This window comes from Nycticebus coucang, chromosome 19 (assembly GCF_027406575.1).
Source record: "Nycticebus coucang isolate mNycCou1 chromosome 19, mNycCou1.pri, whole genome shotgun sequence".
Lineage (NCBI taxonomy): Eukaryota > Metazoa > Chordata > Mammalia > Primates > Lorisidae > Nycticebus > Nycticebus coucang.
In genome coordinates this window covers 58,573,445-58,592,755 of record NC_069798.1, presented here as the reverse complement: position 1 = coordinate 58,592,755, position 19,311 = coordinate 58,573,445, and the positions used below count along the sequence as shown (strand labels likewise).

The 19,311-nt window shown below is 39.2% G+C and overlaps 1 protein-coding gene and 1 pseudogene across 1 annotated transcript in view; one reads left to right on the top strand and one right to left on the bottom strand.

The window, feature by feature from the left end:
* PHLPP1 (PH domain and leucine rich repeat protein phosphatase 1) overlaps nt 1-19,311 on the bottom strand; it is a 259,504-nt gene that overhangs the window by 49,065 nt on the left and 191,128 nt on the right. Inside the window, exons 7-10 of the mRNA XM_053572056.1 lie at nt 13,551-13,753; nt 11,561-11,621; nt 8,313-8,408; nt 3,724-3,879 (exon numbers count right to left, since the gene is read on the bottom strand). Coding sequence (XP_053428031.1) covers nt 3,724-3,879; nt 8,313-8,408; nt 11,561-11,621; nt 13,551-13,753 — 516 coding nt within the window. The remainder of the gene's footprint in view (nt 1-3,723; nt 3,880-8,312; nt 8,409-11,560; nt 11,622-13,550; nt 13,754-19,311) is intronic.
* Nucleotides 9,550-11,198, top strand: LOC128572128 (rho GTPase-activating protein 9-like; annotated as a pseudogene).

Sequence of the window (19,311 nt, the reverse complement as noted above, 5' to 3'; positions counted from 1 at the left end):
ACTGCCTCCCATCAGTGATTATCAGAATTGACCTTTAAAACCAAACCCTCAGAAATGAATAAAGAATGACTGTTAGCAATTAGAAATCCCAGAACTATTTACCTACTAGTTGTAAACTTCTTAGAGTTGGCAAGATTCAGAAATAAGTTTTATCTCACTCCAAGACTCCTGAAACCTCAATCTATCTGTTAATGGGCTCTACAGATTCAATTAGAGTGCTAAAGGAACAAGTGAATTCTCATTACAAAACTGTATCCAAATTTTGCCTACTTAGTTTTATGAAAGAAAATACAAGGTTACTCTCCACAGGGGGAGAAATAAACTTCTACAGTATTCACAACAAAAACTATATGTCTAAAGCTAGGTATCTCCTGCACACTGTACTTTGATATGAATGTAAAAACAAGAAAAATTCTTTATATGATCCCAAAACAATTCACCGCTTGTCAGGAGAATGATATAGCACTGGTCAATTACAAAACGACAATCGCATTTTCTCACAATTCTACTATGTCTTTATAATTATTCCAGCAGGAATAATTTAATAATAATAATTTAATAATTTACCTAAGTATGCTGAAGATAATTGTTTTGTAAATGATGAAAACAAACAAATGGAAAAGGAGGTGCTGGAAATGGTCTATCTCTTGATCTGGGTGAGGCTGCAAGGGTATCTACCTATATATGTATAAATTCACTGAGCAGTAGCTTAAGAGCCATACACTTTACTGAATGTAAGTTACATCCTGATAATAAGTTTTTTTAAAAAAGGAGATGGAGAATAAGAAAAGAATATGAAGCCATGAGTGAAGGCAGTATCTAAAATTCCTTAAATTTTCTATGGTTCATTGAACAAATACTTGTTGAATATTTTCCTTTATTCCAGACTCAGTATAAGATATTGAGGATAAAACTATAATTGAAGCTGGGTGTGGTGGTTTGTGCCTGTAATCCCAGCACTTTGGGAGGCTGAGGTGGGAAGATCATTTCAGACCAAGAGATTGTGAGCAACCTGGGCAACACAGTCAGACCTGTCTCCATAAAAAATAAAAAAAATTATTCTACCATACCAGACTTTAGGCTGTACTACGAAGCCATAGTGGTCAAGACAGCATGGTACTGACACAAAAACACAGACATAGACATTTGGAATCAAATAGAAAACCAGGAAATGAAACTAACATCTTACAATCACCTAATCTTCAATAAAGCAAATAAGAACATACCTTGGGGGAAAGACTCCCTGTTCAATAAATGGTGTTGGGAGAACTGGATATCCACATGTAAAAGACTGAAACTGAACCCATACCTTTCTCCCCTCACAAAAATTGATTCAAGATGGATAAAGGACTTAAATTTAAGGCATAAAACAATAAAAATCCTCCAAGAAAGCATAGGAAAAACACTGGAAGATATTGGTCTGAGGAAAGACTTCATGAAGAAGACTGCCATGGCAATTGCAACAACAACAAAAATAAACAAATGGGACTTCATTAAACTGAAAAGCTTCTGTACAGCTAAGGAGACAACAACCAAAGCAAACAGACAACCTACACAATGGGAAAGGATATTTGCATATTTTCAATCAGACAAAAGCTTGATAACTACGATAGAGAATTCAAATTAATCCACATGAAAAAAGTCAACAATACCATATATCAATGGGCAAGAGACATGAACAGAAACTTCTCTAAAGAAGACAGATGAATGGCTAACAAACATATGAAAAAATGCTCATCATCCCTATCTATTAGAGAAATGCAAATCAAAACCACCCTGAGATATCATCTAACCCCAGTGAGAATGGCCCACATCAAAAAATCTCAAAAGTGCAGATGCTGGCGTGGATGTGGAGAGAAGGGAACACTTTTACACTGCTGGTGGGACTGCAAACTAGTACAACCTTTCTGGAAGGAAGTATGGAGAAACCTCAAAGCACTCAAGCTAGACCTCCCATTTGATCCTGCAATCTCATTACTGGGCATCCATCCAGAAGGAAAAAAATCCTTTTATCATAAGGACACTTGCACTAGACTGTTTACTGCAGCTCGATTTACAATCGCGAAAATGTGGAAACAGCCTAAATGCCCACCAACCCAGGAATGGATTAACAAGCCGTGGTATATGTACACCATGGAATACTATTCAGCTATGAAAAATGCACACTTTACAGCCTTTGTATTAACCTGGATGGAAGTAGAACACATTATTCTTAGTAGAGCATCACAAGAATGGAGAAGCATGAATCCTATGTACTCAATTTTGATATGAGGACAATTAAGGACACGGTGGGGGTGGGGGAAGGGGAGAGCAAAGAGAGAAAGAAGGAGGGAGGAGTGGGGAAAGGAAGAGCAGAGAGAGGGAAGGAGGGAGGGGGGTGGAGCCTCAGTGTGTGACACACCTTTTGGGGGCAAGACACGATTGTAAAAAAAACTAAAAAAAATTTAGCCAGGTAGGGTGGCTCACACCTGTAGCCCCAGTTAGTAGGGAAGCTGAGACAGAAGGATCACTTGAGTCCAGGACTTCAAGGATGGGGTGAGTTACAATGATGCCACTGCACTCTAAGGCAGGTGACAGAGCAAGAGCCTGTCCCTTAAAAATAAATAAATAAACAAAATGATGATTAAAACATAGTCATTGGCTTCACAGAATTAAAAATCTAATAATGGAGAAATATAAGAAATAATAGCAGTGTGTGATGAGCACTGTGGGAGGAGTAAGGACAAGGACCTGGGGACACGTGCTGGGCATGTAATTCAGCTCAGGAGAGCCAGAGTTCTCAGACTGCTATTTTACTTATATAACATCACACATACTGAAACATATCTAGCTTTTATTTTTAAAAGGTAAAAAGATCCACCATCATTTCCTTTTCATCTCTGTACTTCTAGAAGCAAAATTAAATTTAACTTTTTTAACATCATGAGATACACTAAAAGTTATATCCCTCATATTTTTTCTGTAGCAATGTCACTCTTTAAAAATAAACACGAGCAGAAGTTAAAATGATTTTTGCCAAGTGTACAAGAAATATGTCAGTATGAAGCATGGGACTCTGAAGCACGTAAGAGGCTCCACAGTAGGTGACCAGTCACTGTAACTTCAACCTCTGAAGAAAGTTTTGCATGTGGCTACTCATCATAGAAAACAGAATTTTACTTCATGTGGAAATTCACCTCTCCATTCAAAACAACTTCTTCAAATGCTTAACGTATGATACAAATTATTAAGAAAAATTGTTTGTTCAAAAGAAAATAAAGTAAATATGAAGGAAAAAAACTGTGGCAAAGATAAGGAGGACTGATGAAAAAAGAATTAAGCAAACTCTAGGGAAATCCATCTCTGTCACCAAAAGCCCCAAGTTGTGAAAGCGGGAACAGAGAATTATAAGATACTTAAGCTACGCAGATAGCAGGCTGCATGAGTTCTGAGCAGGTAGTGATACAGGAGTGCATTTCTCATCCTACACCCCCATGACACATTTCTTTTTACGCACAACAAAACCTACTTCTCTCCAGAGAGCAGTCAAATTAATAAGGAATCTATAGGATTCCTTTGACTCGATCCCCTCCAAAATGGTTAGAGAAATGGCTGTAAAACTATTTCCGTCATAATCTAGGACAGACACATAATCAGAAAGGACTCAGATCATAAAGACAGAAAGACAAATGAGGGAGCGAGCATTTAAACACTCAGATGAATAAACCAGACAAACCACTTTACCTGTCAGCCTTCATTAGAAGGCTCGGCGGTAGCTCAAGGATCTGGTTGTGTTGCACGTCTAAGACCTCCACCGATGTTCTTTCTAACCTCTCAGGTAGTCTTGCCAACTGATTGTGTCCTGCCAATAGTTTCCGGAGACTGCTATTACAAAATAGGCTGTGCACAAAGGGAAGAAAAGAGACAGAGGCAACTTACTTAGAGCTACTTTGGGATAAAGATAGAAAGATGAATAAGAGCATTAGGATACTTAAAATTATCTCCTCAAAAAACATAAGTTCACTCAGAGCAACCGCAAATTCATTTTAATGTAAGTTCCAACTTGAACTGTTTAGGTTTCAATACTTTCTATACTTTAACAAAAGGAGGGAAAGGAAAAACTATGAAAAGGAATATTGGGCAAAGCTCTACACAGGGAAAAATAAGTATTATATATGAAGCCACTGAAGAGATTCGTTTAATCTTGTTCAATTCACAAAGAAAGCTCTAAAGGATTTGCGTCTTGTATTGCAATAGAATGCTCTTGTTTTACCCACAACAGCCTGAGTAAATATACCTAATCAATCTTTACTTGCAGGATCCACATTAAACAAAGGATTCTTCTATTCAACTAAACTTTTACAAATGTCAACTGAGAAAATGTCACGTTTTTGCTCTGCTGCCTTTCACAATAAAAACTGTCCCTTGCTTCACTTCCCTGGCTGTGTATTATTCTCCCTTCAGGTGAATGCTGAACCAAGGTAGAGAGTCTCTCCTAAAGAAAGTAGAATGCACTTAATCCACTACTTTCTTGTGAGTCTGACAGAGCTGGTTGGAAGCTCTGTTGAATTTCTTCTAAGGGTTATCAGAATTGTCACAAATAATGAATATGTGTTAATTTAATATGAAATCCATATTATGACCACTTCAGAAGTCTCCAAGAGTTGTAAAGGGTAAGATAGGACAGGTTTACACCAGATTTCCTGGAGTTATAGAAAAATGAGGTTGTAACTTGTATCATGATCACTTCAGATTAAGAATTTATGACAAGGCCATTATGGCTCATGCCTGTAATCCTAGCATTCTGGGAGGCCAAGGTGGGTGTATTGCTTAAGGCCAGGAGTTAGGGACAACTTGAGGCCAGAAGTTAGGAAATAGCCTGAGTAAAAGTGAGACCTGTCCCTACGAAAAATTAAAAAAAATAAAAGTAAAAAAATAAGAGCCTGGTGTGGTGATGTATGGTATGGCTGAGGGCAGGACGATCACTTGAGCCCAAGACCTCAAGGTTGCAGTGAGCTATGATAATTCCATTGCACTCTAGTTCGGGTGACAAAGGAAGACTCTTGTCTTAAAAAAAAAATAAGTAAAATTAAAAAAATTCACTTAAACTGTTGTCAAAGATAAAGCTTCCCCACCTACTTCCTGCTTTCCATCATTCTGCCCTCATTGACTAATGCTCACAGTTGTTTTTTTAGTTAACTTATAAAAATTTTCCATCTATTTCTGATATATATCATGGTGTTTTGATATATGTGTATACTGTGTTAAGGCTAGATCAAGCTAATTAACACATTATCTCATATACCTATCTTTTTTTAATGATGAGAACATTTAAAATCTACTCTCTTAACAATTTTCAAGAACTCAACACTGCTATTAACTATAATCACAATGTTGTACAATAGATCTCTTAAGTGAAATTTGGTGTCTTTTCATTCATAATGGTTAAAAATAGCCATATGTTATGGCATAACTTCACTTTAAATGTCAAACCTAGATACTTTGCTCACAAAGACGTTGCAACCTATCTCAATCCCATGAAACCACAGACCATAATAAAAGATATCTAAATTTATAGGTTTAGCTATTAGTGTGACAAGACAGATGACCCAGGCCAGTCAGATATCCTTGCATTCGCAGTTATCATAGGACAGTTGTCTCTGAAATGGTCACTCTAACCTAGTAATTCAGCATTTGCTTCTTCATACACATATATATTATCCTTTAACACATAAAAACTAAAAGACGTGTAACAAATTCTTTTGATTTTTCTAAATAAGAATAGATTTGGTCAACTACAGGATGAGTATTATAAGTTAATTATAGGATTTAGTTTATCATTTTGTGGATTGTCTAAGCACGAAAATATGCCTTCTCTTTTAATACATTTTCCACTTCCAAATAATAATTTCTGGCTGACATTCTTCCTTTCTCTCTTTGAGATGCCACACTGTTCTCTCTCTCACTCCTTTTCTCTTCCACCCCCTCATCTTCCTTCTCTCACTCCCTTCTCTCTTTCTTACCTCTTCCCCCCACTCCTGTCTCTCTAATATAAAATAAACTTACACTTTTATATTTTTAAAAATATCATTTGTTTTGCCAAACTCCTCATATACCCTGAATATTAACTCAATTCCCATGAAACACACTGTCTTGCCTGAATATTACAACTGCAATAGGGCTCATACAAAGTTTTCAACTGAATACCACCATAAACAAGAAAACAGTACACATTCTTTTTGTTTCATGAGTTAAAACATACACATACACGGTTTAAATTCTTTGACAACAGAGAATTTGTCAAAGAGATTTGCTTTGAATAAGCATTGATTTAGATATTCCCCAAAGCCTGCACTGATGCAAAAATCTAAGACTGATGAATTTGGGAGAAAATTGAATAAAATGCCAGCTATCTTGTATTTAATGTATGTTTTCAGGTATACATATATATATTTAAAATGTCTTTGTTTTAGCCTATAGCAAAAGAGGCTTTAGACATCAATGTGGTATCTGTTGGACTGAGGGGTTGGAGAGGCAAAAGGAAGAGACAAATCATAGGAAGAAGATATAGCAAGGAATTTTTTAACAAATTATCTTTTCCCTACAAGTAGGAGCCTATTTTCAGTTTTGCTATTCCTCTTCTAAAAGGGTCTGGCAGGGACACAGACATACATCCTCTTGACCCTCAACAATGGGTCACCTAAATGCTTAATCAACACAACATAAAAGCATTTCCAAATAGATCAAATCTATAGGTATGATGTATGGCTGAGGAAAAAAGTGAAATTAACTGAGCTTCTCAGGAACTGAAACTGTAACTCAAGATTTCTTTTAGAAGAGTTATATTCTGACACAGTATTATCCAACAGAAATATAATGCAAGCCACATATGTGGTTTTAAATTCCCTAACAACCACATTAAAAAAAACAGAAACAAGTAAATTGATGCTTCGTGTATATTTTATTCAACTCAAAATGTATGCAAAATATTATTTTAACATGCAATTAATATATACCATTATTAATATTTTGCATTAAGTGTATACTTTACACTTACAGCACTTCTCATTTAAGACTAGTCACGTGGCTAATGGGTGGGAGGTACCACCTGTACAGCCCAACTCCAACACCTTTACTAGGCTAACCAACCATGTATATTTCATAATCCTTGTTCTTTACAAGAAAACAGAAATACCGATCACATACCTTTAAAGATTATGGGCCTAAAGTAAAAAGTTTACTCCAAATTGGTGACGTACTTTTACAATATTTTCACTAATATTTTTGACTATACATAGTTTAAAACAACTGACTTCTGTTCAGTGATTGGCTGAGAATGGTGGCAATAACTAGACTCAATTTGTGGCAGCCACAAGTCCCAAGTAGCTATTTAAAAATAAGTTAATTAAATGAAATAAATAACCCGGTTTCTCGGTCACTCCAGCCACATTTCAGGTGCTCTACAGCCACAAGTACCTAGTGGATTCTCTATTGGGCAGCACAGATACAGAACACCACTTCAATCTTCACAGAAACTTCTAGAGGACAACACTGACTAGATTACTCTTCTGGCTATTAAATGCCTGGCTATCACGAATACTTTGACAATTAGTCAACTTGAAAATCTTTGTATTTATAATCAATAGCAGTCATCAGGAGGCTGTTTTGTAAACGTTGCCACTGAAGTGAAAATTGTGAAATGAAAATAGTAACACGTTTAAGAGAAGGAAAGAAAAGTTCTTAAATCTTCTACACTAAATCTCACACCAAGAAAAAGATAATCTAGGGTGGCGCCTGTGGCTCAAAGGGGTAGGGCGCCAGCCCCATATGCCGGAGGTGGCGGATTCAAACCCAGCCCCGGCCAAAAAAACTGAAAAAAAAAAAAAAGAAAAAGATAATCTAGTTTGCTCTTTCTAGATTTAATGATTTAACAATCTTTTTTTTCCCCTTAAAAAAAACCATGGAAAACAAAAGTTATTTCTAAGACAGACATGTTAAGTTAATAGACAGAAGATTCTAAAAGTATTAAGAGTCTAGAGGTGAGCTTTATATTGTTTGCCAAGTCTTCGAAACTTTTCTCAGTTTATTTAAAAATTCTATCAAGCACCACTGCCTGCATGGCTTTTAAAAAGTCAGACAGAAAGTCAAAGCCTTACTCTACCCACTCATTTAGAAAGTATGTAACTTGAGAGACCATACAGGGTAAAAAACACCAAGTAAGTTTTAAAACAAACTCTTAAGGGTTTATAATAACAAGTTAAACACTGAATCAGCAATATTTTTTCTTATTGCTCATCTATTTTGAGATTCTCTCACTTGCCTTGTATACTTACCGGGTAGGAAGTTCACATATTTCATTATGGCTAATATCCAAAACTTCTAGCTTTCGGCTTTCACATACCCACTCTGGCACATTTTCTAAGCGGTTCCTAAAAATAAGAACACAAAATTAACTTTCTGATTGAACTTGGCCTCAAATGTAGTTCTAAACTTAAAATAATTAAAAAAATGAACAAAACTTTAAATGAAATACCAAAGTACAGTGAACATGAACTAAAATGATATGTGGACTCATTTTACTCTAAAAGCAAGATGAATTACGATAGGGAGAAGTAGTAAAGAAAACGAAAGAACGTGGACATCATCTGTATTGTCTCAAGTCTTTTTTTTTTTTTTTTATTGTTGGGGATTCATTGAGGGTATAAAAAGCCAGGTTACACTGATTGCAATTGTTAGGTAAAGTCCCTGTTGCAATGTCTCAAGTCTTTAAAAAGGTCTAGGCCAGGTGCAGTGGCTCATACCTATAACCCTAGCACTTTGGGAGGCTGAGGCAGGAGAATCACTTGAGGCCAAGAGTTTGAGACTAGCGTGGACAACAAAAAGAATGTTTCTGATTAGCCAGGTATGGTGGCATGTGCCTCTATGAGGCATGAGTCTGAGGTTGCAGTGAGCGATAATCATACTACTGCACTCCAGCCTGGGTAACAGAGTGAGACCGTCTTGAAATGACAAAAAGGCCCAAAAACCTATAGTTCCATATCAAGTTTAGGGAGAGGATATCAAATTGGAAATAAAAACACACACATTTCTGCTAAGTCAAAGAGTCAGATAGTGTAACAATTTTATTTTCAAATACACATTTTAACCCTTAGCATTAAAATACTTCCTAACTCTAGCTGGCATCATGAAAACATAGCCATGGATAAATGGGAAGAGCAAGAAGTGGTTTTAAAATGGTAGCAGTGAAAATGTCCACTGATAGGATTTAGCATTAATTATTTGAGAACATTTACTTGGGCATTAGTAAAAAAATGAAATTAACATCATTCCAGGGAAAGGTACAAAGGCACCGTTAATATAAATTAAAGAGATTGAGGAGAGGGAGAAAAATTTTTTTAAATCAGCCGGGGATTGAGGTTTCTCCCCCAATTCCTGGGTCACACCAGCGAGGAGGTAGTGGTGAGAAAATGGTTGGGGAGGGAGGAGGAGTTGGTAAGGTCAGGAAGGTTGGGAAGGGGCAAGGGCAGAAACACCACCTCCTTCTTCCCTCTCTCCTGACTCTAGCCCCTAATGTCAGATGCCCCTGTGTATTGTCACCTGGTGGACCTTTGCCGCCATCCCCGGTCCCCATCCCGGGCCCTGCATGCCCCTTGCTGCAGAAGCTGGATGCCTGGGAGCAGCATCTGGACCCCACTGCTTCTACATAAACTCACTAACAGGTTGCAAGTCCTGGAAGCCCCCACACCTCAGTCATGGGGAGTTGAACCCAGGCTCCATGGAGGGGACATAGACCCTGAATAGGAACAATGGTGTCCTGAAACCTCAAGCAAAGCGCTCAGATCTGACACAGGGACTCTAGAACTTCTGGGCCCATGGGTTTCACCCACCCCCAGCCAATGCTCCCCACCCATAGCTTGACCCTTCAGACCAGCATCCAGCCTTGCAGACTCGACTTCTGCCAGAGCTCCTGGCCGACCCCCATGAAGTGGAAAAGTCTGACGTACTCAACATGACCAAGATTACCCCAGTGGGGAGCAAGTTCAGGAAGAACTCCCAGGGGGGAGCAAGCTCAGGAAGAACTGTTGCCCATCTTGGGTGGTGTTAGCGGGTAAAAATCTGTTGTTCTACAGAGACCCATCCACGAATGTGCCCTCGTTGGGCTGGGGCCAGTGGACAGTGGACAGAAAGTAGCGTGGACTTGTGCAGGGCGGCCTTGGTGCATGGCTGCCACCTGTCCAGCTGCCATCATGTCCTGCACATCCGCACAGTCCGTGGCCACAAGTTTCAGCTGCAGTCGGACCACGTGACCAAGCTGTAAGTTTGACACCATGGTCTGCGGGTGGTCATCAAGAGGATGGGAGAACCCCCTGGAGCTACATCTGTCAGGCTCCAGACCTGTGGAGCTGGGAGAACTGAGTGCAGGCCAGGACAAAGAAGAGGCCAGTCTCCAAGACGCTACTGCACCTTAGCAGCCTCTGGAGCTCCAGTCAGAGTCCAGAAGGCACCGGGTGGAATCGCAGGTGCAACAAACTAACGCGGCTCATTGCAAAGAGACTGCCCTTGCAGAGCCCGCAGGAGCCGGGCCTGCTCAGAGACCAGGTATGCAGCTGCCAGCAGGAATCACTCTGCCAACGAGAAGGGGACACGGTGCCCAGCTTTGTGCGGCTCTGCATTGCTATCATGGATACAAGAGGTCTAGACTTGGGTAGCATTTACCCAGTGAGTGGGAACTTGGCAGTGGTTCAGAAACTTCACTTTCTGGTGGACAGAGAGCAGGCAGTCACCTCTGATGGGAGCTATGTGTTCCCAGAACAACCAGTACAAGGCTGGTTAGATTTGGACAGTGCTGAGTAGGGTGACATTCATGGAGTCACTGAAGCCCTGAAGCTTTTTCTCCGTGAGCTGCCACAGCCTCTGGTGCCCTCACTGCTGGTGTACCATGTTCATGCTGCCCCTGCACTCTCTGAATCAGAGCAGCACCTTTCTCAGATACAAGAATTAAAGCACAACCGTGACGCTCTGCGGTACCTCCTGGAGCATTTATGCAGGGTGATACCATACTGAAATAAAAATCACATGACTCCCCACAGCCTGGAAATTGTATTTGGACCAACCCTATTTGAGCCAGAGCAGGAGACATCTGAACCAGCACCCATGCCCTCTACACTGGGGAGCTAGTCCAGTGGATGCTCACCAACTTCACCAGCCTTTTCCCCTGACACGGGCAAGGAAGAAAATAAAATGTATGTCCAATGAAAAACACAAACAAACAAAAAAAAAACACTGAGGAACTACTGGACTTCCTAGCCATATGACCTGTAACTCACTCATCTTTCACGCCCAAACTTGGTGTTCAAACTGGTGCATATACTCACATTCTGATGCTCTAAATCACAGTGTACAAATGCATTTTAATTGACAGATATTTATACGCATGTCTAAAGAATAAGTAAAAAACATTAAACTTAATTATTATTTACCTTCAATATAATATGAAAAAGTCACTGCACGTAAGCTCAGTGAGAATTATCTAAATAATTTTCAAGTACACTCTAGCACGCTCTAAGACTTGACTTCTTACCTTGAAACATCCATGTAGGACAGATAATTTGGAACTGGATAAACATCAAGTTGAACAAGTTCTAGGAGGAAAGAAAACAACACAAAAACATTACTATCCCAATGATACAAAAACTCTTCTTACTGTGCTTTATTACTATGCTTTATTTTCCATTGTTTAGTTTAGGAAATATAATATATTCATTTGTTCAACTTTGAAACCACAGGAAAGTAAAAGACTTCTAATTTAATCATAATATCTTATTCAGAGATTGCAATCACCTTCTACCTCTTTCTTATCCATTTCCTGTAGTTCTCTTATGTTATACATGCTAAATTATGTCTGGAAGATTAACTGAAAAAATACTCTCCTTCTAACACTCAGGGTTCTCCCTATATAACTTAAAACATCTTTTTTGGGGGCGGTGCCTGTGGCTCAGAGGGTAGGGCGCCAGCCCCATATGCCGGAGGTTGTGGATTCAAACCCAGCCCTGGCCAGAAAAGAAAAAAACAAAAAAACCACAAAACATCCTTTTTTTTTTTTTTTTTTTAAACCTTCACTCTACTGAGATAGCACTCTAAAGGGTCACAAATGACTTCTACTACAATCTAAAACTCTTCCACACAACTTTATGAAACATGACACCATTGCCTACCTAGAGGCAATGTTTCTTGGACTGACTGTCAATGTCCTTTTGCTTCTCTAAAGACTTACCAAGTAATTCTTTACACACTCAGTTGCCCACTCAAGCCCCAGTTAACTGTGAGGGTTTGTAAGTTGTCTTTTGGTACCAGCTCTCTCTGCTCTTCTAGGTGCCTTACTTCTATGGTTTAAGGTATTATCTCTGAGCAGATGAGATTCAAACCAACTACAAGTTCCTGTTAGCTTACGTAAGTCCATCACAACAGAGCAGTGAATGATCTCACTTTTCTACCATTAATACATTCTATGCAACATTTTAAAATTAATCATCTTATAGCATCACCTTCATCCACTTAAGAATCTCTACTGGTTCTCTAAAGCTTACTTTATCTGCTAAGTTCAATGCCTACCCACAAGCCGTGCATCTCATAATTACTTCTCTGAGTTCAGAATTCTCTTTTCTTCTCCCAAATGCTGAACAAGCCACATTTAGATCCTTTCCTCCTAGTTTGTTCCCAGTGGCTATCCAAATCCTATAACCCTTCGGTGCTCAGCCAAATTGATTACACTAGAATCTGTGCTTATTTAAGATTTGGCTTGTTTTTCCAGAGAGATGACAGTAAGCACACTTTTAAAAATCCCTTACTTTTCAGAACTCATGCACTAACTATACTATGCATAAAACAACTGCTTGTAGTAGTGACTACTTGTTTTCATTCATTTTGCTAATGGTAGGGGATTAAAATCTTCACCTTGGCAAACATACATCCAGATGATGTTTTCATTTTTGAAACTACCATGATTTTCAAGTTCTGAGAAAGAGACCTCACTGAAGGATTAAGACTCTTGCTTTATGGTGTCCCTATGAGCATATAATTCAGGCTTTGTTAGTGGAACATGAGTGAGTCCAGAATGGGATCTCCTTTCACTCTCCAGTATTAAATCAAGGCTCCAGACTTACTTTACTTAACCTTTTGCCTGCAAACAATGTATATAAGCATCCAAACAAGATATTCCTTTGGTTGAAAAATGCCTTTAGGCATTCAATACAGGATGTTTGCTCAGTGCAAAGGCCTTTGTTTCCGAGCCTCTGCTGTCAAAGGGTTAATAAGGTAGTCCACTTTTCCTGCCTTCCTTTAAGCAAAAAACCCAAAGCAAAAGTGGAAGTAACTTATTTAAATAATCTGAGGAACAATTTTCCTTTTTTATTCCTTTAAATACCAAATCAGCATTCTTCTAACTTTTAGCAAAATTTGACACTTATTTTACTAACTAAATGAGAAAAGAAAAATCAGAGAAGCAGAGATTTTGCTGTTGGGTAAATTCTCGGCACCCAAAGAGAAACTTTGATGTGGTCTATGTTACATACCATTGGAAGAGGCATACAGTGCCTTCAGGAAATAGCCACAGATGTTCAAGGTAACCAGTTGATTCCTTTCACAGTGTAAAACTTCAATATTGTTGAATATCATAGCATCTAGATCACCAAGTTTATTGTCTCTCAGGTCAAGCTGAGTGACATGCTGCAGGAAGTCCACTTCATCTGCTATTAGCTTCCTAATCATGTTTAATCTTAAGGGGGAAGAAAACAAATAACACAATTAACTGCAAAGCTGTAAATAAATGGCCATACCCTAAAACAATAAGCTAACAAGGCAAGACATGATTGCAAGAGGGACTTTACCTAACAATTGCAATCAGTGTAACCTGGCTTATTGTACCCTCAATGAATCCCCAACAATAAAAAAAAAAACCAACTTGATTTTCCCTGTATTATATATAATTCTCCATGATTTCTTGAGGCTCAGCTTCTGGTCTTGCTTAACTAACCAGATTCCCTACTTTTAGCTACAATTTACAATATGTTCTGAAATACAAGTTAGACCATAAAGGCTGGGAAAGGAGTGAGCCCACTGACTTTACCTTAATTCATTTAAGGTCCATTTAAGTATTTATTTCCAAAGAACTAGGCTGTAAAACTACTTAGAGCATACTGAAAAGAATATAAACAAAATCCAGATGAACCCATTAAACACATCAAAATGACAGTGAATATTTAAGGAAGGAGAGAGGATGAGTGAGCAGGTAGCAGAGCAGCATAAGAGAGGACAGAACCACAGGGTGAGAAGGAAAAACAGTCAGGAACGGGAGTCACGTAATCAGTGACAGAAGCATAATGGACACGGACAGGAGCACTGGAGACGACTGGAACATAACAACAGGGACTCCCAGCTGCTCAGGCCCGAGACGGACGGCCAAGGCAATTTTCATCTATTATATAAAATACTACTTGAAATCCCAACACTTGCCATGTAGGATTCACCAAGAAATCATAGAATGAAGAACAAAAATGAGAATCATCAACTCTAGGATGGAGCATGGCAAAGGGCAAACCAGCAGACCCTCTCTCCATGAGAGGTGGATAGCTCATTGATTCTAGCTGCTGTGGATGAACTACCAGAGATAAGTCAGCAGCAACGGGGACTAGGAACCAATGTCACAGGTACATAACGTTTCAAAAAGAACAAAAACAAATGAAAATCTCAATTTCCACTTTGGTAGATCATGCCTAATTCTTTTAAAAACAAACAACAAACCCTCCAGCAGTCATTACAAAGCCAACCAAGTACCAAGATCATGCACTTGATTAGGAGAAGGTAACACCAGAATGGAATACAGGAAAAAGCCAAAGTTTCTCTGTAGTGAATTTCTGCCCTTAAAAAAAAAAAAAAAACAAAATAAAACTATGGTGAATGAATTATTAAGAGCAATATCATAAAGCCACTGAAACCCGAGGAGTGGCAGCAGAGAGCCAGTCCTGTCACATGGAAGCACAGCATATGGGCTTCTCAAATGTCCCTGAGACAAAGTGTTTTGGCTTCTTCTCTTTTTTTATTCCAGGTTGTAAGGTTAAAAAACTGGCCCCAACCAAATGCTCACTAGATTATTGGAATGTGTACACAGAATAAAAAAAGGAAAAAACAAAATCCCATCTTGAATACAACAGGGATTTTAAAAATGTCTCAACTTCTCCCCAATGTACACTTTAAATAACGTTCATAATGGCATTATCATCTTCATTTTAAATAGCTACACATACAATATCATCGTGTTAATACTAAAATGATGAAAGTGTTGGCTTCACGAAGACACAAAACAAAATCTATAATGAAAGGCAGATTAACATTTGGCTTAAATGGCCAACTCTCACTGCGATTCAAGGTTTTAGCTTCACACAGTAATTTGTCTATTTAGGATGAACTTTTTTATTATTATTGTTACTTGTAAAATTGACAGGTAAAATTGAATGTATTTATAGTGTATAAAATGATGTTCTAAAGTATTTATACAGTGTGGAATGATTTAATCTAGGTAATTAACACGTGCATTATCTCATAGAGTTATCATTTTTGTAGTTAGAACACTTTACATCTGCTCTCAGCATTTTTAAGAATACAGTCTATTGTTAACTATACTTACCATGTTGTACTAGGATGAACTTTTTAAGAAGCAAAATGTGGTTAAAATTCCCTTCCAATAATCCCTTAAGTGAACGCAGAGCCATTTTATTTACTTCATACTCACTGAGTAGTTCAGATGTACAGAAGGGCAGTGTGAGGGAGCACTGTGCTCTAGCCCACTGGGAAGCTCAATCTTTGCAAGTAAGACTATGAGCAAATCACCTAACACCTGAGTCTAATTCTAATTGTGAAGTGAGGATAACACCTTCTTTGTCCTGCCAAGCAGCTGAGAAGATCAAATGAATAATATGTGATGGTACTTTGTAAACTGTGAAGGGGGGTGGTGACAACAGTGATGACGATAACCTATGGCCCCTATGGCAGGTAAGAGACAAATAAAACAAGGTGTTTGGCAACAGATTTCCTAATTTAGTGAGGAGCCTCAGACATGTTTTAAATAATGTAAGGACAAATACGTGACTAAGTGCCATAAAATACACAGAATAGTCAAAAAGGATCCTAAGAAAAAGGAAGCATCTCATCTGAATCCCAAGAATAGTTAGAATTTTTAACAGATGTAAATGGGGAAAGAAAACAGCCTAGAGGAAGCGGCAGAATGGCTTCCGCACTGGGGAGTGGGATACAAGATGAGCCTCATGTCTGCTGGCCGGGTCCCACAGGAGCCAGGATTCATGAGAGCAGAGAGAATGTGGCTAGGAAGATGCAGCAGTCAACAGTATTTATCTAGGACTGTGTCTACCACATGCTAGCACTGGGGCTCCAGGAAAAGTAAGAGCAGTGCCTAAGTCACCTCTGGTGAAGGATCTATTTTCTAAGCTTGTCATTCATCAGACTCTTGTGCAAGTCTCCACAGCACATGACCAGTCCCCAGCTCACACCTTCACACCACATGCAACTCACTGTGGAAGTCTGACAACACCCAAACTAGTCCCTGTACAATGAGATGAGTCTACTCACAAAGCACTTGGTTGTTGTGGTAATGTCAAAACAGTATACATTTCTAAAATATAAGTCTCAAATTCTCTACACATCTCAATGTATAAAAAGTAGCAAATAGTTGGCTTGCCAGCAGGGGCTGGAGGACTGCACTTGAGCAGCTCTGAGATAGAGCCTCATCTTCAAGGGACCCACAGGCTAGTGGGCTGAAGCCAAATGCAAGTGTACAGACCTCAGGCTCTGAGCAAGGCTGTGCTTGCTTGAGAGGCTGTACAATGGAGGCAACAGCCACAGGGAGAAGGAAACAGAAGGGGTGTGAGTGAAATCAGTGTGGAAGAATGGATAGAATCTGACAGCAGACTAGAAACAGAGCCAAGAAGATATGTCAAGAAAACCAAGGAGGTGGTGCTGCTATGGGCAGAAACAAGAATCCAGGGGAAAGAAGTGGTTGAGTAAAGAACCACTCAAAGGGAGGGCTCAAAGGAGTCGGGCTCTGGCTCCATATATCAGAGGTGGTGGGTTCAAACCCGGCCCCAGTCAAAAAAAGAAAGAAAGACAGGGAACTGTTTCTCATGTGCTTGGTTAAATGTTGCCAGTAAGGCAAACCAGGGAGAAATTATCCAGCTGGCAGCTAAAGCAAAACTGGTCCCAGGAGAAGGGTTGGAGAAAGACTGAGGGATAGTTAACACTGAGACAAAAACTGAAAGATGAAGCCCAAGAATACACATAACTGACTTACTTGTCTCCGCCAAGGGAGGAGACATGGATGGAAAGAGAAGTGACTGAGGGGACAGAGGAGGGTAAAAGCCACATTTGGGCAGGGAGGATGGAGAGAGGAAAAAGAGGAATTATGAGTGATGCCATAAAGAAAATATCAGACTCAAAGAACATAAATAGAAGGAAAAGAATAAGATTTAAAGAAAAATGATCACTTAATTTGATGTAATATTTCCATTTAAAGGAATAAAAACCCAATTAGCCTTTTGCTTACAGACACTAGTGAAAACTCCCCTTAAGAGTCTCCACTAGTGGGTGGCACCTGTGGCTTAGTGAGTAGGGTGCCGGCCCCATATACCGAAGGTGGCGGGTTCAAACCTGGCCCTGGCCAAACTGCAACAAAAAAATAGGCAGGCATTATGGTGCGCGCCTATAGTCCCAGCTATTTAGGAGGCTGAGGCAAGAGAATTGCCTAAGCCCAGGAGTTGGAGGTTGCTGTGAGCTGGGTGATGCCACGGCACTCTACCAAGGGCAATAAAGTGAAACTTTGTCTCTAAAAAAAAAAAAAAAGAAAGAAAGTCTCTAATTAAAGTATTAAGGCAGAATCAGAGCAGAATCTGATCTGGTTTTTCCTTCCCTGCTTCAGGGAAGCAGTTATCTACTCACAGTCATCCAACACATAGAGGGTCCAGTGTCTATTCTGACATTTAAATATTGTGACATCATTAAAGAGACTCAAGCCTGAACTAGAAATCTGAAGAATGTATAAAGCTCTTACTAGGATCGCTACTTTTAGACTTATTAGATTGATCTTATTTGTAAACTAATTAAGAAAAATGATACCTTCTTACAGTACAGTTAACTAAAGAATCACCTCATGTTTGTAACTAAGGTCAATGCCACCCATTGTCCTTGGCTCTAACAAAGTTCTGCCAATGGGTAGTTGAATAAAAAAGGGCATAAATTCTGAAATACAGGGTTTTCTAAATCCAAGTGACTCAGAGGCAAATAATGTTAATTATTTGCAAAGAGCAGTTAACGAGACAAAGTGATTAGTTCCCTATCTTGTCACATTCCAAAAGTTCTCAAAGTCAGATAAAATATAACCATTTGTACTCTTCAAATTAAGAATTCTAGAACTGCAAATTGCTAACACTGTTCCAGATGGGACAGGCCCTAGTCCCTTAGTCAAGCAATTCTCTGTGGGACTGAACCGTAGGAGCTTCTAGGCCAAACCGTATGAAGAGAGAACAGGGAGTGAAAGATGATACTACTTTATACTGATGAAACTAGGCAGGCCTGAGTAAGGGTCTGGGGTTATCAACAGAGAGGAAAGTGGGAGTAATGCCAGGAAAGAACCACCTTTAATAAAGAGAAGGGTGTAAAGATGCCAAGAATGACAGCTGAACAGGTTCCAGGAACAGAGAAGAGTCCTCAATCAGGTAAGAATAACAAAATGTAACACTTGCTGGGAGTGCTGGGAAATGTAATTCTTGCCACAATTCTAGGATTTATTCTTGTTATTAACCATAATTTATAGATGTGAACATAGAGACACAGAAGCATTAACAATGTTGCCCAAAATTTAACTTGATTAGTATGTGCTCATCAACCCCTGGCTAATGGGGGAATTTTAGTTTAGTTGTAAAAGTATCACACAGGGTGAGTTAGTATTAGGGCCAGCCCTATATGTTGCTTTGCAGGAATTCAAGCCCAAGAAAGCATCTTTGTTTTTCCTTAAAATAGAGAAACTTATATCAGCATTCCTCCTGTGCACTGGTTCTCTACATCAGAAACTAAAGCTTAACTTGACTTACTAAGAACAAATTGCTGAGCATCTACCACGCAGCAAGGCCTGTGCTAGCGGCTTCCAATTAGGATTTGGTGTGAGCAGGACTCAGAATGCAGGCTCCCTGCACTTGCAAAGGGTGAGAGTGGAGGTTCTAGTCAAACTTTGGTTTGATAGAGGAGATTATGAGTTTCATATTTTTGCAA